This window comes from Fonsecaea erecta, assembly GCF_001651985.1.
Source record: "Fonsecaea erecta strain CBS 125763 chromosome Unknown Scaff3, whole genome shotgun sequence".
NCBI lineage: Eukaryota > Fungi > Ascomycota > Eurotiomycetes > Chaetothyriales > Herpotrichiellaceae > Fonsecaea > Fonsecaea erecta.
This window is the reverse complement of record NW_017387246.1, coordinates 3326374-3351658: the sequence shown is the minus strand read 5'-3', so window position 1 is coordinate 3351658 and position 25285 is coordinate 3326374. Positions and strand designations below refer to the sequence as shown.

Sequence of the window (25285 nt, the reverse complement as noted above, 5' to 3'; positions counted from 1 at the left end):
GCTACAGCTAAATATGGCCAGTCTCTGCCAGTCCTCGTTGAGCCTTCTATCCAGATGGAGCACGAGAACCTCTATACAAGATGTCAGACTTAGAATCAACACTAGAAAGACTGCGTAACGCGTACGACAATCCTGAATACGCAAAGGGTCTGAATACGGCACTGAGGAAGGCACTGAGACTATATGCTGCGGCAGCCAGATTGGACTTTGTGGTCAGTTGCGAGAGGGACTGTGGCCCTTACACCATGCTAACAACGTATACCAGCAAGACAATGCGGGAAACATACACATCTGGAGGCATGGCCGGGACCCCGACCTTGCAAACATCGCCATAGCCTTTCAATTGGACGAAGGCCGTTCGTGGGCTTCTTGTGAAAGTGCATTTCGCCTCTTCCACCAACTGCAGAGAGAAAATCTACTCTGCGGTGTTACTCTGCTAGGCTGGACTTCTGTGGGAGATGATTACCTCGGGCGCGAACTGTGGGAAGCAGGTGGTTTCATGCCGAGAAAACAGCCGGTGCAGCCCGAACTGGAACAGTTTTCGGCGTTTGAAGATGTGTCGAAGTTTCAGTTGTCGGCGGTCTTTGAAGTGGCTGAGACACCAGATACGCCGTTGGAGGTTGAAGGAGCACCTGTCCTGATCGAACACGTCAAGAAAATAGCTTCCTCAGCGGTAGCAAGCAGGACAGCAATTCGGAAAGCGATCCGAGCACCAGAGATACGCCTCAAGGGCCAAAACGCTGAAACGACAGGCTTTGAAGCGATCAAGACTTACAGCGCATATGTTGGTGCCTTATTTGACAACTTCGACTAGCCCAGGAGGGAGTACATGTCAAAATAAGGCGTTGGAGCCACCGTCATATTGACGCAGCGGGGAGCACGAGGTGCTCTGATGTCCGTTTACTTCGATGAATATTAGAACCAGTTCGGCGGAGAATCGCGGAGAAGAGTGGGATCTACGCGGTGGAGCCAGCGAGTATGATTTAATGCGGCCAAGCGCGGCATCTATCCGCCCTCAAGAACTATCCATCTATGCGCTCATCCAAGCATACAAAAACCGTACAGTCCATAAAGGCAGAGGGTATATACCGTCATACAATCTCCTTGCTTTGCTCTCATCGAACAAGGGACTATCAACAAAATGGCATCCAAACTGTCTTCCCACGGCTACATCTCCTCGAACGACAGCAAGTTGTTCTATGAGACGGAGGGAAACTCGAATGGGCCCACGATCTTGTTCATTCATGGCCTAGGCGGCACGACGAACGCTTTTCAGCCTTTTATCCCCGACCTCCAAGACTTCAACATTGTGCGCTTTGATTGGTCTGGTCATGGCCGAAGTACTACGCCGGCGACCACTAGCATCGACTCTTATGTCGGAGATTGTCTTGGTACGTGCAAAAGCTAGTGTCAAAAAGCCATTGTGACTAACCAACCTATCTTTCGCAGCTGTGATGGACGAGTTGAAGTTGAAGGACGTCAACGTCGTTGGACATTCATTAGGTGGCTTGATTGCTTTACACCTGGCAGCCAAGGCCGCTGATCGGATCAAAAGCCTCGTCTTGTTTGGTCCCGTCAGTCCCCCGCCAGAGGCTGGCCAACAAGCACTAAAAGGCCGTGCCAAAGCTGTCCGGGAGAATGGCATAGTGGGAGTCGCCGACACCGTGGTTGGGAACGCTTTCGCTCCGGAGTCGTACAAGTCAAAGAGAGGCGAAGTGGCGCTAGCCCGCGAAATGTTGACGCGACAAGACCCTGAAGGTTACGCTCTGGCCTGTGAGGCGTTGGCCAAGGGCCAGGCTGCTCCTTTCGACCGCATCAAGGTGCCAGTTGCTGTCGTATCAGGCAAGGAAGACAAAGTCTCCACCGTGGCAGCTGGTGAGACGGCGACCAAGAATCTGGGATCGAATGCGAAGCAGACGGTCCTCGAAAGTGTAGGACACTGGCATATGCTCGAGGCAACTGAGAAGTCGGTTGAGATCATCAAGAGCACCTTCTCATAGAGCTAGGGATACGGTCCTTATTGCGAATATAGAATCTTTCTATGAGACACACAGTCGACGCTTCGTCTTATTTCCCATTAATTCCATTGACGTGGCCTCCTTGCAACGAGAAATCCTCGCCCTTGAATGGCTTTAACCCAGCAGTGACCCTCATCCCAGCGGCACAGGCACTCCAGTCCAGTGATTCTCCCCCGATGGCTTTTGCCGTGGTCAAGTGATTCCAGGCTTGGTCAATGATGGGTGTCGGTGTGGATGTCTCGGCCCCAAGACGACGGATGTAGGCAGCATCCTTCATTCCTCCGGGCAAGGTAAAGCCTGTTTTGCCGCTGAACGCGCCATCGCGGATCTTCTTGCCATAGTTGACCCAGGCTGCAGCAGGGAACCATTGTTCTGGATCGACAGGTCAGCGTCTTGTTCCCCTCACCTGAATTCCGAACAGGAGACCTGGTCACTTACGGATAAACTCGTAAAAGATGTCAGTGTCGAAGCCGGTCTTCTCAGCCAAGGTAAAGCTCTCGGACAGGAGCTCAATCGTGCCCAGGATACAATTATTTCCCAGGATCTTCAGGAGGGCACCCTTGGAGGTGTCTTCGCCGCAATCTATCACGCCCTTGCCGAGGGTCGGGACAATGTACGACTTCACCGTCTGCCTCGCTTCTTCCGTGCCGGAAAGGACAATCAACAGCCCGGCGCTCTTCGCGGCAGCAGGCGGTCCAAAGACCGGGCAAGACATGAATGATGCGCCGGCGTCCCGGGCTTCTTTCTCCAGAGCCGTCGAGGTGGTGGGGAACAGAGTTGAATGGTCGACCAGGATCAATCCGTGTTTGCGTGCCTGAAGAAGCTCGCGGTACACTGACAGGGCCACTTCATCGTTGGCCAGGCAGGTGTGGATAATGTTACATTTCTGAACCACGTCGGATATGGAATCGACGGCCTCGCAGTAGCTGTTCGCCGCCAATGTCTCGCTCTTGCTGCGTGTCCGGTTCCATATCTGCACTTTCGGGAGACCTTGGGACTGGGCGTACGATGCCAGGTTGTGGCTCATCATGGAGCCCATATTGCCGAGTCCAATGAACCCGAACGACATGGTGTTTTGCGTCATGGCGAAGTATAGTATGGGTGGTGTTCAAGTCGGCCTGATGGGTCTCTGATGGAAAGGTCCGTGTCGTATCGGTGTCACCAGCGTCGGTTTGTTCTACAAGAGACAATGTAGTTTCCACTCTCGAAAGGCATATAAAAGAGCCTTGTCGCCAAGGGTTTGACATTGATATCTTTCTCGAGCTCGACCCAGTGTGCACGTCCATCCGTCATGGTGCCGGCATCCCACCGTTGCGACATCTCCGAATGATCGCCACGAACCCAGGACACAAAACACTCATTCTTTGTCGGCGGCATCCTCCCGCCATGGAGTGTGGTCGATTCGAGCGGGGTCTCCGCATGTCGATTACTTGAGGTATGGCAGTCTGGAAGAAGCTTTTCCTCATGCTATACAAATCGCTGGCAGATCCCTCACTCCGAGGTGTATATTGCTGGAGACCAACAACCCTTTCACTGACTGGACTGTACAAACACGGGAGGCTGTCACTATTGAATGCTCCTGTATCGTGTCTATACTACTTTCAATCACGCACAGCACCCAATTTGTCTTCAAGATGGGCTCAATCGGTAATACACAAGCAAACGGCGTCCGCGATCTGCTCGCAGATTTGCCCCCGTACACGCCCACTCCAGCAGACATCGCCATCGACAACCACAAAGACGGGGATAAGGGCAAGATCCTGTTCAAGAATGTCAACATCTTCGACTCCACGGGCTCAGACATGTATCCGGGGGACGTGCTGATCGAGGGTGAACGGATCAAAGAGGTCGGCAAGGTCAATTTTACCCCTGACGACGACACGCTCGTCATCGACGGCAAGGGCACCAAGACGCTCATGTCAGGTCTGTGCGACTCGCACACACATCTGAGCTGGAACAACTCGCCGACACTGGACGGCCTGACCAGTCTCGGGCTAGAAGAGCACGTCCTCCACACAGCTCAGTCCGCAAAGACGTACATCGACTGTGGCTACACCATGTGCTTCGGAGCGGCTTCGGCACAAGAACGCCTAGATATCGTCATCAAGCAGGCCATCAAGTCCGGTATGATCCCCGGGCCTCGAACGCTGGCCAACTGCCAGGAAATCACGACCACCGGCGGAGCAATCATCCCGAGCATAAGTCACCACGCCGATGGGGAGGATGCGATGCGAAAGACCGTGCGACATTTCGTCGAGCTCGGCGCTGATAACATCAAACTGAGCATGACCGGCGACTATGTACATCCGACCATGGGCGCCACCGAGACCTACTTCACCCTGAAGGAGACGAGAGCCGCCGTGGAGGAAGCCCACAACCGGGGGAAGAGAGTCTGTGCCCACGCACGGTCGGCGGCCTCGGTGAAGCTCTGCTGTCAGACGGGGGTGGACGTGGTGTACCATGCCTCATTTGCAGATGAAGAAGGGCTGAACATGCTCGAAGCCCTCAAAGACCGCGTCTTCGTGGCTCCGGCCATCAACTTCCCGTACAACACGTGCTCGGGGGACGCCGTGCCGTACGGGATGACGCCGGAGATGGCCAAGAAGAAGGGGCTGGTGGAAGAGGTCGACCTGGCCTGCAAGGCGATGCGTGAGCTGCACCGACGAGGCGTGCGCGTACTGCCCGGAGGCGACTACGGGTTCGCGTGGGCGCCGCACGGCACGTACGCACGCGACCTGGCGCACTTCGTCAACCTGTTCGGGTACACGCCCAAGGAGAGCCTGCTGGCGGCGACGGCGCTGGGCGGCGAGATCATGGGCCACCCGGAGGAGCTGGGGAAGGTGGCGCCGGGCTACTATGCGGACGTGATCCTGGTGGACGGGAACCCGCTCGACGACATCGAGGTCTTGCAGGACACCTCGAAGCTGCACGCCATCGTCATCAACGGCCACGTGCACAAGAACGTCGCCGTGGCCGGGGCGGACGGCCAGAGCATCACCGCCGACGGCCTGAACAACAAGCGCACCATCTACACCAACCTGCCGCTCGTGCCGGAGAAGGAGCAGCGGAAGATGCAAGCCGACGCGCAGCAGCACGGCATTGGGGCTGAGCCGCAGGCGGTTTGACCGTGGGACTGAATTGTGTTGCGTTGCGTAGTGTGTGTATTTAATGTTAAAACATGTAGCCTTTTGTGTCTTTTCGTTTCTCCTCCTCTGATTGTGAATAAAATCCTAGTGATATAGCTATTCTATTCTCTCTCGTCCGCTCACAGGCTTTGTGAGTTCCTTGATTCAACGTCGCCCTCTGTCGTGAACAGTGGCTTTGGATACTTCCTTTGGCCGACTTCAGCCTTGTGCGTGGAGAGAGAGAGAGGTGCACGTCGACCTGATGAGTTCCTTTCAATCTGGAAACACAAGGGTGTTGGTTCCGTTCTGGATTTGAAGCCTATCTAGCTACATAGCTACCAAACACATAATACCTCGTTACACCCTCCCTCCATCCTCGTTGCCCTCATCATTAAGCACATTCGTAAACTTTCATATACAATTTCCTCCCTCCTGTGGGTGCTGCAGGAGCAAGCCCATGTACCATCACCGCCCATAGTGGGCATGCCGTATGGGGCCGGCCGGCCGACTGATTACAAGACTTCCTTGCCCCCCTCACTCTTTTTCCGGGGTGGGAGGAGGTGCAGGAGGGACTTCTATAAGGGGTTCGTGTACGTGTCCATAAAATTTCATTTTCTCGGCATTAGAAACGTAAAATGAACCAAAGAGAAAAAGTTGCGGGCCCCCGCTCACTCTACAGCAGCACGAGCATGAATGCCAGGCAAATCACGAGCCCGAGCGCCGTCGACCGCGGCTGAATGTCTATCGAGGGAACCCTGACTACGGCTGCCGCGCCGGTGAATGTCGACGGTGATGCACTCGCCGTCCCCACCGAAGTGCTCGCCCCGGCAACCGTCCCAGCACTCGAGGTCTGCTTGCCGGGCGTCACCGTCATCGTCGTGGTATAACTGGTTGTCGTCGGCGAGGTGGGCAGTACGAGGGTGGCACCACCGCTCGTCAGGTCGGTCCCGTACAGGGTGGTGCTGCTGTTGTCGCTCACGGGTAAGATGATGGTGACTTGCGACCACGCCGGTCCGGAGACTGTGACGTGTGAATAGGAGGTGGTCACGACCGTTTCTGTCGTGGTGTACGGCTGAGATGACGACGTTGCAGGAGGAGCAGGAGGAGGAGGAGACGAGGTGGAGGTGGTCGGCGGTGTCAAGGTCGACGTTGAGGCAACAACCGTCACCACCGACGTCGGTTGGGTGACGGGCGATGACGGCGGCGGCGGCGGTGAACTCGTGGGGATCACGGTCGTCGACAGCGTTCCAGTCACAGTACTGTAGGTTGACCCGGCCCCATTGGTCGTGGTCGCGACGACAGAGGTGGTGACGATCACGGTCGAGAACTGGTTGCAGTAGTCGAGGAATTGCTGGAACTGTGGCGCAATCTCCACGAAGCTGCCGCTATCGTCGGACTTGTGGACGTCAATGCACTGTTCGCACTGCACCAGGGACACGTCAAACGCCGAGCCCGGGACACAAAGCGCCGACGTCTTGCCGTTGGCCTGAGCTTCCAGCAAACAGTTGTTGCACCATGGATAACAGGCCCCTGGAATGCTGGTCTGTGCTTGCCTCGCCGCGACGGTGGGACTCGGGGGCTCGAAGATGGTCGTGGTGAGGGTGAAGACCTCGTTCACGACGAAGATCTCGTACGTCAGCCCGAATTCGGTCGGGTCCATATAGAAGTAGTCCTGGATGGCGTTGATGTGGAGGGAGGGATCTGTGGCAGGGGTGACATTGCCGTAGATGTCCTGGTCCCACGTCGGCAGTGGTGACGGCAGTGCGTTGGCAGGGATGCATTCGTTCGGGCTACAGTAGAAGTTTCGGTCGGGAATTCCAGCCTCGAAATTACAGTTTTGCTGGAGAGGTTTGCAGAGCCAGCCGGGAGGACATCCCCATCTGCATTAGGTACCGTTAGCAAGGCTGAACCAGGAAAGGAGACCCATCATAGGATGAAGCTCAATGTGACGATGAGAAACAAGGCTGCTAGAGAACTGAAGTGCAAAGGCTACTTACGTCCAGTCGGTGGGGTACGGTCCGATCGCGGTGAACGTGGGGTTGACGACGCGGGTCGGACATAGTGTGATGCTCGTCGCCTGAGAAGTTACCTCATACACCGAGATGATTTCGGTTGCGGTGTCTGTGGTTGTGGTTGGAGTCGTGGTGACAGTGGTGGACGTTTGCGTCAACGTGTCAGTGGCCGTGGTAGGGCTGATGGAGATGGAGACAGTGGTGGACGTCTCCGTCAGTGTGTCAGTGGCCGTGGTTGGACTGACCGAGACGGTGATGGAGGTCTCCGTTAGCGTGTCAGTGTCAGTGGTAAGGCTGATCGAGAGTGTGGTGGATGTCTCGATCAATGTCGCCGTGGTTGGGCTGATCGAGACGGTGATGGAAGTCTCCGTTAGCGTATCAATTTCAGTGGTAGGGCTGATCGAGAGCGTGGTCGATGTCTCGATCAATGTCGCCGTGGTCGGGGTAATCGAGACGGTCGTGGATGTCTCTGTCACGATCTCGGTCTGCCAACGTCAGCGTCTCCCAGCCAACCTCCGAGAAGAAAGAGTACCAACCGTAGTCACGATGGTGGTTGAGATGATGGTCTGGAATATGGTGATGGGCAGAGTGGTTGTGTCGGTGTAAGAAGCGGTGCTAGTGGTAGGGAGCGGCACATATTCGGTTTCGGTCACATTAATGAAAACCGTCGGTGGCGGCGGACATGTATATAGCAAGGTCTCCTCCAACGTCGTGGTGGTCGTGATGTTTCCCACCGGTAGAACTGGCGGTGGAGGAGCCGGCAGCGTCTCGGTGGTGACGCTCGTTGACTGAGCAAAAGCAGCACAGATGGCGAAAGATAGACTGGCCAGACGGCCGAGCGAAAGATGCATCTTTGACGGTGTTTCTTCTCAAAGCCTCGACGACAAACAACGACGACTACTTCCTCCTCCTTACAGGGCACTCATGACGCGGCCAACCAGAGCGCGGAGCTGCAAAAAGCGAATGATTTTTGGAACGAAAGGACGGGTAGGCTGAAAGCGAACGAAAGGTAGGGGTTTGGGGATAATGAAAGCTTCAAGAGCTACGAGAGCTGCACGACTCGGCGCGGGAAAAATGCAAATCAATCGCTTCGAGGAAAAAGACTTGCCGTCATCAATGGAAAAGCGAGCTCTTGGGGGTTCCTTGATAGTAATGCCCTGGCCAGCATCGTTCGACCAGCCACGCCACATGGCATCGGGCTTTTCCAGACATATGGTCCGGGCAATGCAGGTCGGTGACGTTCCTGGCTTTACAGGGCGCATTGCCTTGCCAGATGCAGACAGTGACATGCCAATCAATGGTCGAATCAGCCGTTTTCGAAGGCAGCTGGCGTTCGGAGACTTTGCCCTATGCTGTCTAGGGTCGAGAAAGTGGGATGGGCGATCATGGAGAATGGCAGAAGAAGACGTTGAAAGCTGGAGAAAGTTTCCGCCGGCGGCGGGTGGATCCTTGTGCCAACCTTATCCAGTCCTTGTCCAACCAAGCTCTTGCCAAGGATCCCGCTGACCCCGCCCCGGTCCCGCTATTCCTTTTGGGGATTGACGTGTCTTCAAAACCGGTTTGCGGTTTGGTGAGAAGCATAAGCGCACGGCACGGGTTGATCTAGCCTCGACCCGTTGTCTCTGCCCAAGGTGTCATTGACGACTCACAGCTCGTGCTATCGTCGCCTGGGTGTCTATCATGACAGGATTTTGTACCTTTCAGCCAGGAAACCCCAACGGCACGAATACCCGGTTCCAGGTACGATTGTCCCTGATTCTGGTTCCGTGCCAGGGGTCTCTGCATCTCCTTCTCCATTCGTTCTGATATCAGAGGCGCAGTTCCGCCGAGACCTCGATTGATGTCGAGGAACAGCGCCGTCGGCGTTCCTATGACGCATAGACCCTGGTCAAAAGCACCAACTCCAGAGTCAGTCAATGATGGCGATAAAGACCCTGAAAAGCTGTGAGGGATCGAGCCCATCGTGGGCGAACACTCATTGCCCAGGGTCAAAAAAACGCTGCTTCAACGACTGATGTAGTGATAGTCCTTCCGGTGGCAAATTTTGCTCCTGATGATGATCAGTAAGTATCAATACGAAGCATGTCTCAGAGTACACAATTATTTTTCCCTCCAGCGAAAATCAACGCTGTGGGATTTTCACACGAAAGGTAAATTGTTCAATGCTTTGTTGGGGTGTGTTTCGAGGTCAGTTTCAGTGATCTGATGAACAGAGATGACATCCGGAATCCTGCAATATAACTCGCTATGAAATTCTTTCCCAATCCCATCACCGTGCTGGGGGGGTTGCTGCTGGGTGTTGCGCATGGCATATCGGTCCAGGAGAACTATACGATATGCAACTGGGCTCGATTACGAGCGGGAGTCATCCGTGACGCCCTCTACCTCGACGGTGGTCTGCTGTGGTGGCAAACGGCCTTTGCAGATGGAACGACCCCCGTCGTGAGCAGTGATGGCAACGTCGAGGGGGATATGTTCGTTCTGAACTTCTCGACGCCGTTCGACACCACCAGAACTAACGTGTCGGGCCTGTTTCATCGGATGCCGAAGGCGGGTGGCGCAGGAAACAACATTGCGCCGAACTATGTCGATGGCACTATGTTCACCAATGACGGGGAGCTGTACCTCTATGGGTAGGTCCTTTCTTGACATCTCGGTTCCTGTGTTCGAGATCGCTAATTGCATCGACGGACAGTGGTCTCCCCCGTCTCACCGATTCCGCCTCCCCGCAAAGCGCCGAAACCGTCCTGGGATATGAAGCGTACCAGTACGGCCCCGACAGAGCCAGCTGGAGTCCCGGCTTCTACCAGGGCAATCTGCCGGACGGCGTCACGAGATACATCACCAACGGCGCGGGGGTGTCGGCGCCCAGCGAAAACCTGGGGTTCTACTTCAGCGGCATGCGGTCGCCGACATGGGGCCCGATATACTACGAGGACTCATCCGCCAATGTGACGGCCAATACGCTCATCGAAGTGGACATGTCGGTCATGAGGAGCGAGAAGTGGACAAACACGACGCTCCCGGATAACATCCCACCGCGCGCCAACGCCGAGTTGGTCTGGATCCCCGTGTCTGAGAAAGGCGTGCTGGTCGCGATTGGCGGCGTCTCGGCGCCCGAGGAGATCTGGGCGTCGGGATTGAACAACTCGCAGACTTCTCAAAGTGAGGCGCAGAGCCCTGGGTTCATGACGACCCTGCCGGTCTATGACATCGCCTCCAGCACTTGGCATCTCCAGAAGACCAGTGGCCAAGCTCCGGGCCAGCTCACCGAGTTCTGTTCGGTGGTCGCAACAGCCAAAGACTCCTCGTCCTTCAATGTCTACATCTACGGTGGCTACGACGGACTGAACGCGGCCGATGAACCGTCGGACGACGTCTGGATCCTGTCAATTCCGTCGTTCCAATGGGTCAAGGCGTACAGCGGGAACACGTCTCACGGCCGCTCGGGCCATCGATGTGTCACCCCATACCCTGACCAAATGTTTGTCGTCGGCGGAATCCACCAGAATCAGGCTGAGTGTGTTGAAGGAGGCATCATCCAGATTTTCAACCTCAACAATCTCGAGTTCCAGAACACCTACGACCCCTCGACCTGGTCGGACTATCAGGTACCCGCCGCCGTCACGAAGGTTATCGGGGGTAATGCCCAAGGCGGCTCGACCAAAACCGCAGCCTGGTCCGATGGTGCGCTGGCTGGTATCTTTGCGAAGTCGTACTCGAGACAGATCACGAACTACTACCCATACCCGGTCAATGGCTCCGCAGTGGGCTCGTCGGGGGATGGACACTCGGGAGTCAGCAAAGGCGCCATCATCGGCATCGGTGTTGCCGCCGCCGTGATGCTCATCCTTCTCCTCATCCTCATATTCCTCCTCGTCCGGCGCCGGCGCATCATCAACAGCGGCTCTTCAGAGAAATCGTCGCACTCAAGCAACAGCCGAATCACGCGCTGGCTGAATGGGGCTTCATGCGCCGCCGTGAGTCCAAAGCGCCCACCACATCAGATGCGCCATTCCTCTCAAGGGACGCCTCCAGAGGTGCAGCAAGTTGGATATACCTCGCTGTCGGAAGAAGCGACTCCTCCACAGCAACCCGAGCGTCATGAGATGGCCAACAACACAGAACGTCCCAAGCCGCCTTACGAACTGGCCACGCCGTACAACAATCTCGGCCACCCGCGTCACTCCGGGATCGTCGACTACGCATATAATGCCAATTTCGGACACACACATTCACAGTCGACGTCTTCCGAGGATGTGTACCGTCCGTCTCCATTGAGCAACAGTTTCAACGGCACAGCTCCCACGAACGGCAACGCCGGCACCGGCGCCGCCGGTGCCACCTCACCTTTGCGGAGTGTTCGCTTCCCGCCGCCGGGCACCACGCCCGACATCTCCAGCCCCAGCCAGGAGAACTCGAGCTCGTCGAACTACTCGTCGACGGGCACCAACGAGACACTCGCGTGGCCATTCCCAGCCACCCAGAACAACTGGCGGAACGGCAACAACAACAACAACAGCAGCAGCAGCAGCAGCCGGGCGCGCAACACCAACGCGATGCGCTTCCCGTTCGACCGCGACCGCAGCAGCGAGACCAGTTCCGTGCAGCCGATCATCGAGGAGCAGGAGCCGGAGCCCGGGTCGCGGCGGCAGAGCGTCGCCCACGAGCTGCCGGCCGACAACGACAAGGACGCGCGATGGCCCCAGTACCAGCACGGCAACGAGAGCGCGAGCAGCGGCATCGGCACGCTGCCGAGTCCCACGCGGGCAGGCGGCGGCGAAGCCCCGGATGAGGAGCACGGGAGGCGAAGTCTATTCGACACGATCAGTCCGGTGAGTCCGACCGTGGGGAGGAATTGGAGGCATTGATTGCATGGGCTGTTTGAGCAAGCAAGCAAACAACAAGAGGGATGAGTTTTGACGACGACCTTGGAAAGTACCGCACATATATCTACTGTATGCACAATGTACAGAAAGTAGCCACTGTGGCTTCTCCTTGATATTGGGCGTTCGACGAGCGAAGAGCGACTTTTGTTTCCAGCTTCATGATTGTGAGAACATATATATATATATATCTATAAGCACACATGGGTATCATTTCTATTTTCGCAAGTTTTGCTGGCCATGACGCCGTCCTTGCACCTTTTGTCTATTGAAGTCGTTAGAGCATCGCAATCGGATCAGTTGATGAGCCTTCATCTATCTCTTTCACTTGGGGGTCGTCGTGCTTTCCAAAACCTCCAAGAATCCTCCGACGAGGTGCAGGCTGCCCGTCACCAATGCCGCCACTTCTTTCTCTTCTGCTGCGGATGCATTCTGGCGGTGAACATTTGCGAAGTTGCGGACGATGCTGACTGCCTCTTCGATCGTTCTCACAACTTCGACCCGAGCCAAGGAATCAATGCCTCTCCACGTCTCGGCGAGATTGTTCTGGACTTTCATTGAGTCCACGTCTGATGCATTGATATTTACCGAAATGAGATCGGGCTTGAAGCCTGTGTCTTGGAATGTCGTGTTAGTACAGAAAATAGCATGGGTAAACGGATGGGTTTCATTGAGCGCTGTCGACAATGTGTTGAAGAGTGCCGTCGCAAGCGAAGCGGCGTCCCGTGTCTGTTGGTTGAAGATCAAGAAACGAGGCTGGGGGTGAAGGGGTTCCGGGGAGTCCTTGTTGGTCATGAGTTGGGAAGCGAACCACTTTCCCGCCAGCTCAATGCTTTCGAGGGTGTGGCCACCGTCAATGCACCATTTGATTCCGGGCTCGAAGCGTGTCTCACACCTGCCTGGCCACCGAACACTTTGCAACCCGCGGGCAAACTTTGACCTGTATTCAAGGTCGTCTGCACAGCCTTGCTGCTCCAGCCACGTTTTGGCTAAAGCAACGGCAAGGCTAGCATTCATCTTCTGGAAGTCTGCTTGGAGTCCGAGCTTCAAGTCGCCACTGGCAATGGCTGGATCGATGTCCACATACTGAAGCACACTCCCTTTCTCGTTTGCAACTCGCTCCATCACTGCTTTCGCCTCCGCAGGCTGAGAGCTCGGAGTGAAACACTTGACACCGCTCTTCATGATTCCAGCTTTGTGCCAGGCGATCTCGCCGATTGTAGACCCCAGCATGCCGACATGGTCTATTCCGAGGCTTGTGATGCCAGTGACGGCTGGAGCTTCGAAGACGTTTGTACTGTCGTAAGCACCACCGATGCCACACTCAATCACCGCAACATCGACCTTCTCCCTCATATAGGCGTGGAAGGCCATCAGGGTGAGGAATCTGAAATAGACGGGTTTCGACCCGGGGGACTGGGGGTCATGTCCTGCTTCCTTCGCGACATCCTCCAGCCTGTCCCAGACCTCGAAGAAATACTGGGCGAATTGCGCCTCCGACAGAGGCTCTCCATTGATCTGGATGCGCTCCCGAACAAATCGAAGATGTGGAGATGTGTATAAGCCAACTTTTGACAACGACTTCGCTCCCTTCCCCCCAACGAATTGAGTGAGGATGGATGAAGTGAAGGCCGCAGTCGACCCTTTGCCCTTCGTTCCGGCTATGTGTATAACCTTCAACGCATTGAACTCCGACGGCTAGGCAGGCGAGGGTTAGTTGAGAAGGGAGCGTGACTGTTTCTGGCGGATTTGGTTGTCGCATACTTCGTATCCAATCTTGCGGCACCACTCGACCATCTCAGGAATGGACAACTCATTCAACCTGCCTCCAGACTTGCGGACTGCATCGACAATTGCAAAATTGGACTGAAGAGTGTTCAGCGACGTCACGGCATCCTACAGAATGGTCAGTTGGTGCCCTCAAGTTCGAGCTACTCACAAATAACTTACAGCGTATGTCCGTGCCATGGCGGTAGACGTCGTCGCAAAGCTGCGAGCTGTGAATCGAAGATGAGTAGAACATGTGAGGATCCATCTCCTCATTATAGAGCAGACGTGATGAGCGCCCACAGTTTTCTGCGCAGGAGCCCAAAAAGACTCTTTAACGCTGCGAAGCCGGAACAAGCATTTACGGTGAAGTCAGTCTTGACGCGCCGTAGCATCGGGTACGGTGGATCGTTGTGGCTGCCTGATGAAGAAGCTATCTCGAGAACGTTGTATTCTCTCGGCGTGGTCTGACCACCATGCCTCGTCCTCCGTACATATCGTCGTGATCCACTAATGACTCTCTCTATCAAGTCCCTATATCGCTTCCGCCAATGATGATATAGATCAAGACTCTAGGACGCCACAATGGGTCAATCCCAATCCTCACAGCCGCCGAGAGAGGTCCCAGTCGGTGAGTGACCATGTCAATCAGTGACCCACGGCAGCCTGTCTCTTGGGTCTGTCAGATCTAGTCAACTCACTCAATCAGAGCAACTGAGCCATGAGCTGGCCCTTCGCTTTGCCTCTAAATGCTACTCGCATCTGGAGATAGCACACTACAAGGACAACTTTAAGACCTTGGCAGATCACCAGGAAGATGTCGAGTACTGGAAGGAAGACACATTGTGCGGCTTCCTCGCCCTCCCCGAGCCACTCAAGGCCGGACCTGTTCTGTATCACATGTGTACTTATCTGGGGGCGTTTCCGTTTCCCAGTCTAGCGCCGTGTATTTTAACCAGAGAGGCCATGTTGAAGGTCATCACCATCATGACGGGTAGGTACAAGAAGGTGTTGAAGCGGGGCGACCAGGACAAGATCAAGCTGCTGTTCCGGAGTCTGGCGGTCTTCGACCGGCGCCACAGTGTACCCTCGCCGAAGGAGGCGCCGAATATGGAGGATATCGTCAAGCAGCAACTCCCAGACGACATGTTGAAGGAGCGCGAAGTCGAGCAGGGTGTAAGTTCTCATGTCGCCGGGTTCGCCATTGACGAGCCGGTGAACGATGACGAGGACGAAGACGACGACGACCTTGCCCTTGCCGCACTTGACTCGCTCGACGCCATTGAAGTCTTCAAGCACGACCAGAAGACGAACCGCAAGATCAACCATGCCCTGATCCCAGTGGAGAATCTTAAGAGGCTCATTTCCCTCCTGCTGCTCGTCGCGGGTGTCACACCCCTGACCACGCTGGCTAGCTATGGAGAACGCCTGGATGGAGAACGTCTTCAGGCTCTGAACACCTCGGCGGACGCCATCGTGGCAGCCTTCGACCCGGAACCTCACAGCAGGGGAATTAGGTATTCTAACTTCGTCAAGACCGTCACCACGACCTTGCCCGATCTCTTTGAGCCTCTGAATGCCCTATTCGAGCACTTCCTCTTCAGCAAGAACTTCAATCTCGGCAAACATCGTGGCCCCCTCCCAGCCGTTGAAGTAGTCGAGGCCATACCATCACCCATCTATAAATCACCCGAGGACACTACCTTCAGCACCATCTTCACCGACACTCTCCTCGCTCAAATGTCCATGTCCCTGCAGATTTCCACGTCTGTGTCGTCAAGCTCTTCCCTCAAGAACATCTTTGCCTCCAATGCCCGCTTCAACCAACTCTACTCGACCGCGTCCCACGGCACCTCCCTGTCATCCTTCTCCCGCCAAGTTCACTCGTGGCAATCGTCGACATTGGTCCTCATCTCCGGCACGCTTCCTGACACCAACCACCCCATGATCATCGGCGCTTACCTCCCCGAACCGTGGCGAGAAAAGCCGACGCCGCCATCTTCGGGCAGCGACGGACCGTCGAAGGCAGCCTGCCTCTTCCAGCTCCTCCCGCGCCACTGCGTGTTCCTCGCGAATCAGTACAACCGCACGATCCCCTTCTCGTATTTCAACTCGAAAACAGGCATCGCACTCGGCTGCGTGGTCCCCCCGCAGCAATCTCGGACGGGTCCGCCGCAGCCGCCGATCTTGGGCCCGGTGAGCGTGCTGATCGACAGCGACATGTCGACGTGCACGTTCCAGCACGACGGGGCCGGCGGGACCGGCGCGTTCATGACGGACCCGGGTCTGGAGACGGCGCAGAAACATCAACGGGACACCGCGCAACCCAAAAGGGTGGAATTCGACCTCGACACGCTCGAGGTCTGGGGCATCTCCTTCCCCCTCGCCCGCGCCGGCTCGCTCTCCGACAACGCAGGGGAAGAGGACGAGGTGGCAAAACAGAAAAAGCGCCTCGCGTGGGAGGAGGCCGAAGCCGCACGACGCAGGGGGGTCAACTTTGGAGGGGACAAAGACGGGGCAAGGGCACTGTTGGAGATGGCGGGCTTGGTTGGGGACAAGGCCGGGAATCGGAGCGGCGGATCTGTGTAGTGGACGAGAAGGCCTTCGACGGCACACGAGAGGGGGCATGCAAAGTGATGGATCAAGGAATCTCGAAACAACTGTATCTCTAGGCATTAGAGGATTGTGGTTGATACAACAAACACCACACAACCCCTTGGGACACCGATAACTGTTCTCAGAAACGCCCGTAGCACTGCCTGGCAAAAGTATATCACAATGAAGGATGTCGATGGGTGATGGTCTTCGATTGAGGGAGCAGTGCGCAGGGGACGCCTTCGTCGACGTCCCCCACTGCTTTTTGTCCTGCTCAAATTCTGCCATCGAAAAGGTCCCCGGTGCGGAGTGTGCTGTTACTGTAGATGGGTCGACATCGACAAGGCTAGCATTCGCGAAATCCAGATACCCTATCCAGCATCCGCGCCCGAGCTCCCCCCCACACAAATACCTTTGCCGTCGTGCGCCTGCTAGATCAAACCCGTGGAAAAGACGACACAAACAATCTGAGAGGACGACTACTACATGGTGGTTGCGTCGGAAATCAACACTGGCAATTCCCTGCACCCTGCGTCCCAGTCGATTCCGGCCTCAAATCCACACCCGGTCTCGGGGTCGCCCGCAAATTTCTGGGTCCCGCCTGATCCAGGGGCAGTTTCTTCGCGATGGCGGTGAATAACTCCTTGACGTTCGTCGACGTCTTTGCCGACGTTTCAAAAAACAGCAGGCCGGCCTCTTTGGCGTATGCTTCGGCGTCGGCCGTCTGAATGGCCCGCTTGTCGGGATACTCGTCCACGACGTCGAGTTTGTTTCCGGCGAGGGCAATGATGATGTTCTCGTTGGCCTGTCTCTGGAGTTCCTTGACCCATGACTTAGCCTTATCTAGGGATGACTGGCAAGTAACGGTTAGATGGTGTTCAATCATTTTCAGGACAGTAGGGGGTCTGTACAGCCTGGGTGATATCGTAAACAACCACGGCGCAGTTTGCATTCCTGTAGTACATCGGGGCGAGGGATTTGTATCGCTCTTGACCGGCGGTATCCCATATCTCGAATTTGACCGTCGTGTTCTCGTCTAATGATATCGTCTGAGTGAGGAATGCGGCGCCGATGGTGGATTCGCGGTAGTCGTCGAATTGATCTTTGACAAAACGGAGGACTAACGAGCTCTGGGCAAACGAAGACCTGTCAGCTTGCAATGCTTCGCGAAGGAGGGCCCGGAGGTGGCTGGCACAATACCTTTCCTACTGCTGATTCACCTAGACGCCATTAATTAGGGGCTGACGAACAGAGGGTTGTCCTCAACATACCGAGAAGGACGAGCTTGAATTGGGCGAACCTGCCGCCTGCGCCTGGGCGGCCTGCGGGAGCTCGAGCGGCCATAACTGATCGGGCTGCGACTGATATTTGACTACCGTGTCGAGGGTTGGACAAGCCTCTGGATATCGGCCTCAGAGTCAGAGTAACGATTCAAGAAGGATTTGGTACGGTTGATGATTGTCTGGCCGGGGTGGTGTTATTACGTGGGTGATGCTGCCCTGCAGTGCATGTACTCACCACCGGCTGCAGTCTTGGCCAAGAAGATGACGGAGGCCAGCCAGATAATCACCGCCACAAACAACGGGCAGCAGTTACGCAGCGCCTGTCTCTCTCCCACCCTCCCTCCCTCTTTCAACGGTTTCTTTATCTTCCAATCCTTATCCTATACCATACACCATGATACGGTAGTAAAGACTTTCAACAAAGGCCTCTCCGCTCTTTCGCCATGGCCAACTTGCTGCCTTTTCGGGACATCAACGTCCACGCCTCCACCAGCCACTACGCTTTCACCTCGCCCTCCAACTCGTCTGCACCGACGCTGGTGGTGGAGAGACCGTCGGGCGATATCCGACTGAACGATGGATCTCTCCTGGGAGCAAAACGAGTGTCGAGCATCGCTGGCATCTTGGGCATCATTAAATTGAAGCTGGACAAGTATATCATTGTCATCACCAAGGCACAGCCCATGGGCAGACTGCGTGGCCACATGATCTACAAAATCGTCGCTACAGAGTTCCTCCCCTTGCGAGAGCGCGCCGTCCGCGACCCCGACGAAGATACCTACCTCTCCTACCTCAAGACATTGCTTGCCGCGAGTCCCATGTATTTCTCCTACTCGATTGACATCACCTCCAATTTCCAGCGCCAGACCGAGTCGGATCTGTCGCAGCCAATGTGGAAGAGAGCGGACGATCGCTTCTTTTGGAACAGGTTCGTCCAGACAGATCTGATTGACTTCAGGCTCGGAGGACTGCGCGGACAACAACAACCTGGCGCGGATCCTTATATTCTCCCAGTCATGCATGGCATGTTGCGCATCACGCCGGCCAAGATCAAGAACACTGCGTTCACGTTTGCCCTGATCACCAGGAGGTCTCGATTTCGTGGTGGGACAAGATACTTCTCTCGAGGCATCGATGATGAAGGCCACGTGGCGAACTTTAATGAGACCGAGCAAATCGCTTTGCTCAACGACGCCTCGGGTCCGACGGGCTATGCTGGCGGGCAAGGGATACCGAACGGAAACGCTGGAAGCCAGGCTATAGAGACTCAAGTCCTGTCATACGTTCAGACACGGGGTAAGCATACCATGTGCCATCGAACCGACAGCGGTACTAACATGGCCACCAGGTAGCGTCCCTGTCTTCTGGGCCGAGATCAATGATCTTCACTACACACCCAAGCTGCAGATCCGGGGTGTGGAGTCTGCTGTGGACGCCGCACGGAAACATTTTGACGAGCAGATCAGAATTTACGGCGAGAATTACCTGGTCAACCTGGTCAACCAGCGCGGGAGGGAGGAACGCGTTAAGAAGGCTTATGAACACATGGTCCGAATCCTCGTCAGCTCGCCAGAAGAGGCCATCGAAGCCGATCCACGCACGGATGAAAAGTTCCGAGACATTGAACCCTCGAGCACACGACAGCGGATGGACAAACTGCACTATATTTACTTTGATTTCCACAGTGAGACCAAAGGATACAAATGGCACCGTGCCGAACTCTTACTGGATGAGTTGCTCGATGGGTTGAGGAAAGGGCAGTATTTCCGGGGGGTTGAAATGCCCGGTGACCCGTCTGGAGCTCTAGAGGTTCGATGTCGGCAGACTGCAGTGGTGCGTACCAATTGCATGGACTGCCTGGATCGGACCAACGTGGTCCAGAGCATGTTGGGCCGATGGGCCTTGACCCAGCAGTTCCAAGATGTCGGCATCCTGCAACCCGGTGAACGGGCACAAGACGACAGAGCGTTCGAGTTCCTGTTCCGCAACGTATGGGCCGATAACGCAGATGTGGTCTCCAACTCGTACTCGGGAACTGGCGCCTTGAAGACGGACTTCACGCGCACGGGAAAGCGCACCAGGGCTGGGGCGGTACAGGATTTCAACAACTCGGCCACACGTTATATCCGCAACAACTTCCTGGATGGACCGCGACAGGACGGCTTCGACCTCTTCTTGGGAGCCTATCTGCCGTCCACGTTTGGTGTTGGTTCTTCTCTGATGTTTGCAGACCGGAGACCGCTCATCATTCAAGCTGTGCCATATATGTTAGCCGCCTCGTTGTTTATTGTGTTCGTGTCGCTGGTTACTCGGCGACCGCCGGACGCAGCAGTCTGGCCTCTGCGTATTTTTGTTGTTCTCTGTTTGGTTGTGGCAGGGTGGGCGTTCCAATTCATCTACGCCCACGGACTGTTGTACGTCAATTGGCCGAAACTCAACACTCCATCATTCGCGAGTGAAGGGTATTCGGAGGCGTTATCGCGAGCTCACAAGGACAAAATCGTCGGGCCGATCATCGCAGCCGCGAGCGGCAAGGACAGAAGACTGAGGAATATTAGCACGGCGAACATGGGATTTATGGAAGAGGGCAAGAAGAGGATAGAATAATGACTGGGAATTCAAAGCGTGGCTATTTGTCGGAGAGACTATCTGTTCGCCCTGTTGGTAGCCTCGGGTGTTTGCGGTGGGCGAGCGGAGAGACCTGGCTCGAATTGCCATGTATTTCAATTTACAACACCATCCGAGTCCAGGCTTGGGACAGAATTACTATGGGCGGTGACAATCCGAACAGGTTCTCAGAGAGAGACGCGTCAGGAGTGCCGCCTCCGAAAGGACAAGTTGAACCCGTTGTGCTCCATCTGCCATTCCTCATGTTCGTGAAAAGACTGATTTCCTACCCCTTGACGACGGCCAAGAGAAACCCATCAAACGCCTCGCCTTCATGTCCCTTGTGGCTGCTGACCACACTCACTAGCGTGGCCTTTACTCTCTCGTCCTTGCCCACCTTGACGGGCAAGCTCTCCTTCCGCCCGGCCTCGAACTCTTCGCTATTGGATCCCTCGAGAATTTCACGGACAACATTGTCGACGTAAATGCACCCATTCGGCCGCGCGAGTTGCACGGCGTGTTGGAAATACTCGTATTGCTCGGACCAGTCCGCGTCGATGAAGACCAAGTCGAATTTGCCTCTTTTGCCGTCCTGTTGGTCTGTGAGAAGACGCGGGAGGGTGTCCAAGGCAGGTGCGAGGATGATTTCAAAGTCCTTGCCCTCCACGTAGCCTGCGTGCTTGAGATTCTGCAGCGCCACGTCCCGGTGATGAGGGTTAATTTCGAGGGAGGTGACGTGGGCACCGGCACTCAAGAACCACAGTGTTGAGTAGCCTCCCAAAGTGCCGACTTCGAGGATGTTCTTTGCGTTGATCAACTGTGCTTGGATCGCCAGGTATTGGCCTTGCAATGGCGAGATGGTGATGGGTGGGATATTGTTGGCATCGGAGTTCTCAAGAGCATAGGAAAGAGCCTGGAAGAGACTGGTGCTGGTTGGGAGGAGGGAGGATGTTGCGACCGAGTCGATCTTCTGGGCGCGTTGATAGAGGGTGGTGGATGAAGACATGATGAAAAGTGACCAACTGTGGTGGTTTGAGTTCCAATCAGGTTCGTTAAACTTACGGTTTCTCTCTGCTCCAAGACAACAGTCACCGGGTTTTATATAGACATTGGCAACGGTCGGACACAACCTTGACGATCAGCGATACAACCGAGCTCGCCGAGGAGTCGGCCATATCGAGGCATCAGGCTGCCACCGGAATGAGCCAATGAAGCAACGTCCTGCGTATGTTAGTGGATTGATCGCCGATGGAGGATGGAGGAAAAGGACGAAACATCATCTTCATATGGTGGAAGAAGAAGGGCGATGTCAGCTGCACACGGCGGAATATGTTTCCATAATCTTCAGGTCCTTCGACAAGTGCTTTGGCCATGTTGCAAAACATGGACTATGGCGGCGTTAATATACGCACCGTCCCATCGACGGGTGCCCCGTCCATGAAGCGGATTTCTGTCATGTCTTGCTTGCCACAAGACCCACTAGAGGCCTCTTCTTCCGTTGAGGGAGCTGGAGGTCTACTGTAGCAAAGAAGAAGTACTGAGGTCACCAAGTCATAAGCAGCAATAGCCTCATAAGAAGAGGGATCAAAAGACCTGCACAGGCCTAACTAAGTTAGTCGGACTCAACTGTCATGTGATTGGTTAGCTAAGCAGCGTCCGGGGTCCGTCTTGGCGACGCAGGGTTGATTGAGCTCGAGAAAAAAGTTCCCCGTCAATCGCCAAACGATCGAGCATCCGTTGCAGTTTCGAGGATCTGCGTTCCTTCTGTCAAGATGAGTGCCTCCCGAGCTATCGGAGGCTCTTCGAGGCTTCTCGCCAACTTGGCACGCTCGCACAACTCGACTCTCGCCCGACAATGGATCTGCCGACGCTGCGCTTCTACTGCAATCGTCCCGGCCTTGTCCGCAGGCTTGAGGGCGCCGTCGAAACAATGGCCGTTGGATCGACGGTGGCAGCAACGAAGAGGTGCTGCTGGGGCCGCCGCTGCAATGTAAGCACTGCCCATAGCCTTTCAATGGCCTTCGTCTAATACGTGACAGGCTCGAGGAAGCCCAGGATGACCCCGAGTCACTCTCTCAAGAAACCATCATTGACAACTTGTCGCCCGAGGAGGCGCACCGGCTGTCAAGAGTACGAAACATTGGTATTGCGGTCAGTCACACACTCAATTCCCTGCAGGTCAGTCAGTTGATGTCGACAGGCGCACATTGATTCCGGCAAAACGACGGCGACAGAACGAGTCCTCTTCTACACGGGCCGGATTAAGTCTATCCACGAAGTCCGTGGTAAGGATGCGGTCGGTGCGAAAATGGACTCGATGGAACTTGAGAGAGAAAAGGGCATCACTATCCAGTCTGCAGCTACTTTCTGCGACTGGGTCAAAAAGGAAGATGGCAAAGAAGAAAAATATCATATCAACTTGATTGACACGCCCGGACACATTGACTTCACCATTGAGGTGGAGCGAGCATTGCGGGTGCTTGATGGCGCTGTCATGATCTTATGTGCCGTTTCCGGTGTCCAAAGCCAGACCATCACAGTCGACCGACAGATGCGGAGATACAATGTCCCCAGAATCAGCTTCGTCAACAAAATGGACCGAATGGGCGCAAATCCATGGAAGGCCGTCGACCAGATCAACAAGAAGCTCAAGATTGCCGCTGCAGCTGTTCAGGTTCCCGTCGGCGCCGAAGATGAGTTCCGCGGCGTGGTCGACCTCATCACAATGAAGACGTGCTATGCTGAGGGTGAACGTGGCGAGATCATTGTCATCAAGGATGAAATTCCGGCCGAAGTTCAACAGCTTGCCAAAGAGAAAAGAGCAAAGCTGATCGAAACACTTGCCGATGTTGATGACGAGATTGCCAACTTGTTCTTGGACGAACAGGAGCCCACGATTGAGCAGCTGAAGGCCGCCATCCGGAGGGCTACCATCTCGCTCAAGTTCACGCCAGTCTTTATGGGGTCTGCTCTCGCCGACAAATTCATCCAACCGATGCTCGACGGTGTCTGCGACTATCTCCCCAACCCATCCGAAGTTTCCAACACCGCGTTGGATCGAAGACAGAAGGAGGCTCCGGTCAAGCTTGTTCCTTACAACTCGCTGCCCTTTGTTGGGCTGGCATTCAAGCTGGAAGAATCAAACTTTGGGCAGCTCACCTATATCCGCGTGTATCAAGGCAAACTGCGAAAAGGCCTCAACGTGTTCAATGCCCGGACCGACAAGAGAGTCAAGATCCCCCGTATTGTTCGCATGCACTCCAATGAGATGGAAGAAGTGAACGAAGTGGGTGCCGGAGAGATCTGCGCGGTGTTTGGCATCGATTGTGCGTCCGGAGACACCTTTACCGACGGCCAGTTGGGTTACACTATGACCAGCATGTTCGTGCCCGAACCGGTCATCTCGCTCAGCATCAAGCCGAAGAACAACAAAGACTTGCCCAACTTCTCCAAAGCCATTGCGCGGTTTCAGCGCGAGGATCCCACTTTCAGGGTCCATTTCGACACCGAAAGCGAGCAGACGATCATCTCGGGCATGGGTGAGCTTCATCTCGAGGTCTACGTCGAGCGTATGCGTCGAGAGTACAAGGTCGACTGCGAAACAGGCCCACCCCGCGTTGCTTACCGGGAAACGATCACCAAGCGTGTCGAATTCAACCACCTCCTGAAGAAACAGACCGGTGGTGCAGGTGATTACGCGCGTGTTGCGGGTTATATGGAGCCCAAGGGTAATCTTGAGGGCAATCACTTTGAAGAACACATCATTGGTGGTGCCATTTCCGAGAAATTCTTGTTTGCTTGTGAAAAGGGCTTTCATTTGTCCTGCGAAAAGGGCCCCTTGGTCGGGCACAAAGTTCTCGGCGCAACCATGGTCATCAATGATGGTGCAACACACATGACTGATTCGAGCGAAATGGCATTCAAAAACGCGACGCAGCAGGCCTTCCGAAAGGCGTTCATGGACGCCGACCCTGTGGTGCTGGAGCCGTTGATGAAGACGGTCGTGACGGCCCCCACCGAGTTTCAAGGCAACGTGGTCGGACTGTTGCAAAAGCGCAATGCGGTGATCAATGACACGGAAGTCGGCGTGGACGAATTCACCGTCTGGGCTGACACCAGTCTCAACGGCATGTTTGGATTCAGCGGCAACCTCCGGGCCGCGACACAGGGCAAGGGCGAGTTCAGTATGGAATTCAGCCACTACGAGCGAGCACCGATGCAGCTGCAGAAGGAGCTCCAGTCCGAGTTCTTGAAGGCCCAGGCTGAGAGAAATAAAAAATGAAAGGATTCCACCACCGCATGAGGTGGATACGGACATGGAAGAAGGGAAGTCAGCATCGACTTATCCAAGTCATGTTCGCAGGACATTCGGCCCTGCCCGTGTGGATCATGTGGAATTATCCCGAGTCGAGGTTTTTCTGGCTCATTCTTCCAACGAAGACAGACACTGGGTCAGAGAAGCACCACCACTTCGCAGTGAGCAACGCAAGGCGGTGGAGATTCGAGATGGGTCAGTCAGGCGCAGAGCATCCTGCCATCTATGACCAACAGCTGACGCGCGTTCGACCTTTACGCATTGCAGTTGATGTGTGGTCGTGTCGACCTCCGGTTGTGCAGGAGTCATATGCCGATCCCCATTACTTGGGCATGAATGTTGTGGACGATTGAAGTATGATTTTCTGTTCTTCTTGGTGTTCGCAACGACAGGGTGGGTATTGCCCAAAATTGGGGGTGCGCCGCGTTTCTTTCCCGGGACATTGTGTTACTACTACCACTCTAACTCTACTCTTGAGCGTTCACCATTCGCCGTTTAGACACACATTTGCTTGGACATGTACATCTAGACAGACATCCACATTACTAGTCAGTCAGTCAATCGCATGGGTTGGGGGAGAGGGACGTAAGAAAGAAGGTGCAGACAGAATGAGTTAGTTGGGGACGTTGCAGATCATCCCCGGGCTGAGTACATACATATATAGTAGGATCAAAAAG

General features: G+C 55.2%; 12 protein-coding genes across 12 annotated transcripts; 7 read left to right on the top strand and 5 right to left on the bottom strand.

Moving 5' to 3' along the window:
• Positions 1–80: 80 nt before the first annotated feature.
• On the top strand, positions 81–814 carry AYL99_04463 (hypothetical protein; the record flags this gene model as incomplete). The annotated part of the gene is made up of 2 exons (XM_018835977.1): positions 81–212; positions 266–814. 2 exons carry the CDS (start codon positions 81–83, stop codon positions 812–814), a joined length of 681 nt encoding a protein of 226 aa, XP_018695627.1.
• Positions 815–1141: 327 nt separating this feature from the next.
• On the top strand, positions 1142–2000 carry AYL99_04462 (hypothetical protein; the record flags this gene model as incomplete). Its single annotated transcript, XM_018835976.1, has 2 exons — positions 1142–1391; positions 1450–2000. 2 exons carry the CDS (start codon positions 1142–1144, stop codon positions 1998–2000), a joined length of 801 nt encoding a protein of 266 aa, XP_018695626.1.
• Positions 2001–2067: 67 nt separating this feature from the next.
• Positions 2068–3087, bottom strand: AYL99_04461 (hypothetical protein; the record flags this gene model as incomplete). Its single annotated transcript, XM_018835975.1, has 2 exons — positions 2068–2390; positions 2457–3087. The coding sequence occupies 2 exons, from the start codon at positions 3085–3087 to the stop codon at positions 2068–2070; spliced, it is 954 nt and encodes a 317-aa protein (XP_018695625.1).
• A 565-nt stretch (positions 3088–3652) lies between these two features.
• Positions 3653–5143, top strand: AYL99_04460 (hypothetical protein; the record flags this gene model as incomplete). Its single annotated transcript, XM_018835974.1, has 1 exon — positions 3653–5143. One exon carries the CDS (start codon positions 3653–3655, stop codon positions 5141–5143), a length of 1491 nt encoding a protein of 496 aa, XP_018695624.1.
• A 673-nt stretch (positions 5144–5816) lies between these two features.
• AYL99_04459 (hypothetical protein) lies at positions 5817–8006 on the bottom strand (the record flags this gene model as incomplete). Its single annotated transcript, XM_018835973.1, has 3 exons — positions 5817–7023; positions 7141–7640; positions 7692–8006. 3 exons carry the CDS (start codon positions 8004–8006, stop codon positions 5817–5819), a joined length of 2022 nt encoding a protein of 673 aa, XP_018695623.1.
• A 1396-nt stretch (positions 8007–9402) lies between these two features.
• On the top strand, positions 9403–12026 carry AYL99_04458 (hypothetical protein; the record flags this gene model as incomplete). The annotated part of the gene is made up of 2 exons (XM_018835972.1): positions 9403–9788; positions 9851–12026. 2 exons carry the CDS (start codon positions 9403–9405, stop codon positions 12024–12026), a joined length of 2562 nt encoding a protein of 853 aa, XP_018695622.1.
• Positions 12027–12365: 339 nt separating this feature from the next.
• On the bottom strand, positions 12366–14009 carry AYL99_04457 (hypothetical protein; the record flags this gene model as incomplete). Its single annotated transcript, XM_018835971.1, has 3 exons — positions 12366–13739; positions 13806–13937; positions 13992–14009. 3 exons carry the CDS (start codon positions 14007–14009, stop codon positions 12366–12368), a joined length of 1524 nt encoding a protein of 507 aa, XP_018695621.1.
• A 384-nt stretch (positions 14010–14393) lies between these two features.
• On the top strand, positions 14394–16397 carry AYL99_04456 (hypothetical protein; the record flags this gene model as incomplete). The annotated part of the gene is made up of 2 exons (XM_018835970.1): positions 14394–14439; positions 14518–16397. The coding sequence occupies 2 exons, from the start codon at positions 14394–14396 to the stop codon at positions 16395–16397; spliced, it is 1926 nt and encodes a 641-aa protein (XP_018695620.1).
• Positions 16398–16908: 511 nt separating this feature from the next.
• On the bottom strand, positions 16909–17747 carry AYL99_04455 (GTP-binding protein ypt5; the record flags this gene model as incomplete). The annotated part of the gene is made up of 4 exons (XM_018835969.1): positions 16909–17256; positions 17315–17533; positions 17604–17623; positions 17675–17747. The coding sequence occupies 4 exons, from the start codon at positions 17745–17747 to the stop codon at positions 16909–16911; spliced, it is 660 nt and encodes a 219-aa protein (XP_018695619.1).
• Positions 17748–18129: 382 nt separating this feature from the next.
• On the top strand, positions 18130–20293 carry AYL99_04454 (hypothetical protein; the record flags this gene model as incomplete). Its single annotated transcript, XM_018835968.1, has 2 exons — positions 18130–18982; positions 19035–20293. 2 exons carry the CDS (start codon positions 18130–18132, stop codon positions 20291–20293), a joined length of 2112 nt encoding a protein of 703 aa, XP_018695618.1.
• Positions 20294–20579: 286 nt separating this feature from the next.
• Positions 20580–21299, bottom strand: AYL99_04453 (hypothetical protein; the record flags this gene model as incomplete). Its single annotated transcript, XM_018835967.1, has 1 exon — positions 20580–21299. One exon carries the CDS (start codon positions 21297–21299, stop codon positions 20580–20582), a length of 720 nt encoding a protein of 239 aa, XP_018695617.1.
• Positions 21300–22065: 766 nt separating this feature from the next.
• AYL99_04452 (elongation factor G, mitochondrial) lies at positions 22066–24575 on the top strand (the record flags this gene model as incomplete). The annotated part of the gene is made up of 3 exons (XM_018835966.1): positions 22066–22283; positions 22333–22444; positions 22494–24575. The coding sequence occupies 3 exons, from the start codon at positions 22066–22068 to the stop codon at positions 24573–24575; spliced, it is 2412 nt and encodes an 803-aa protein (XP_018695616.1).
• Positions 24576–25285: the final 710 nt, after the last annotated feature.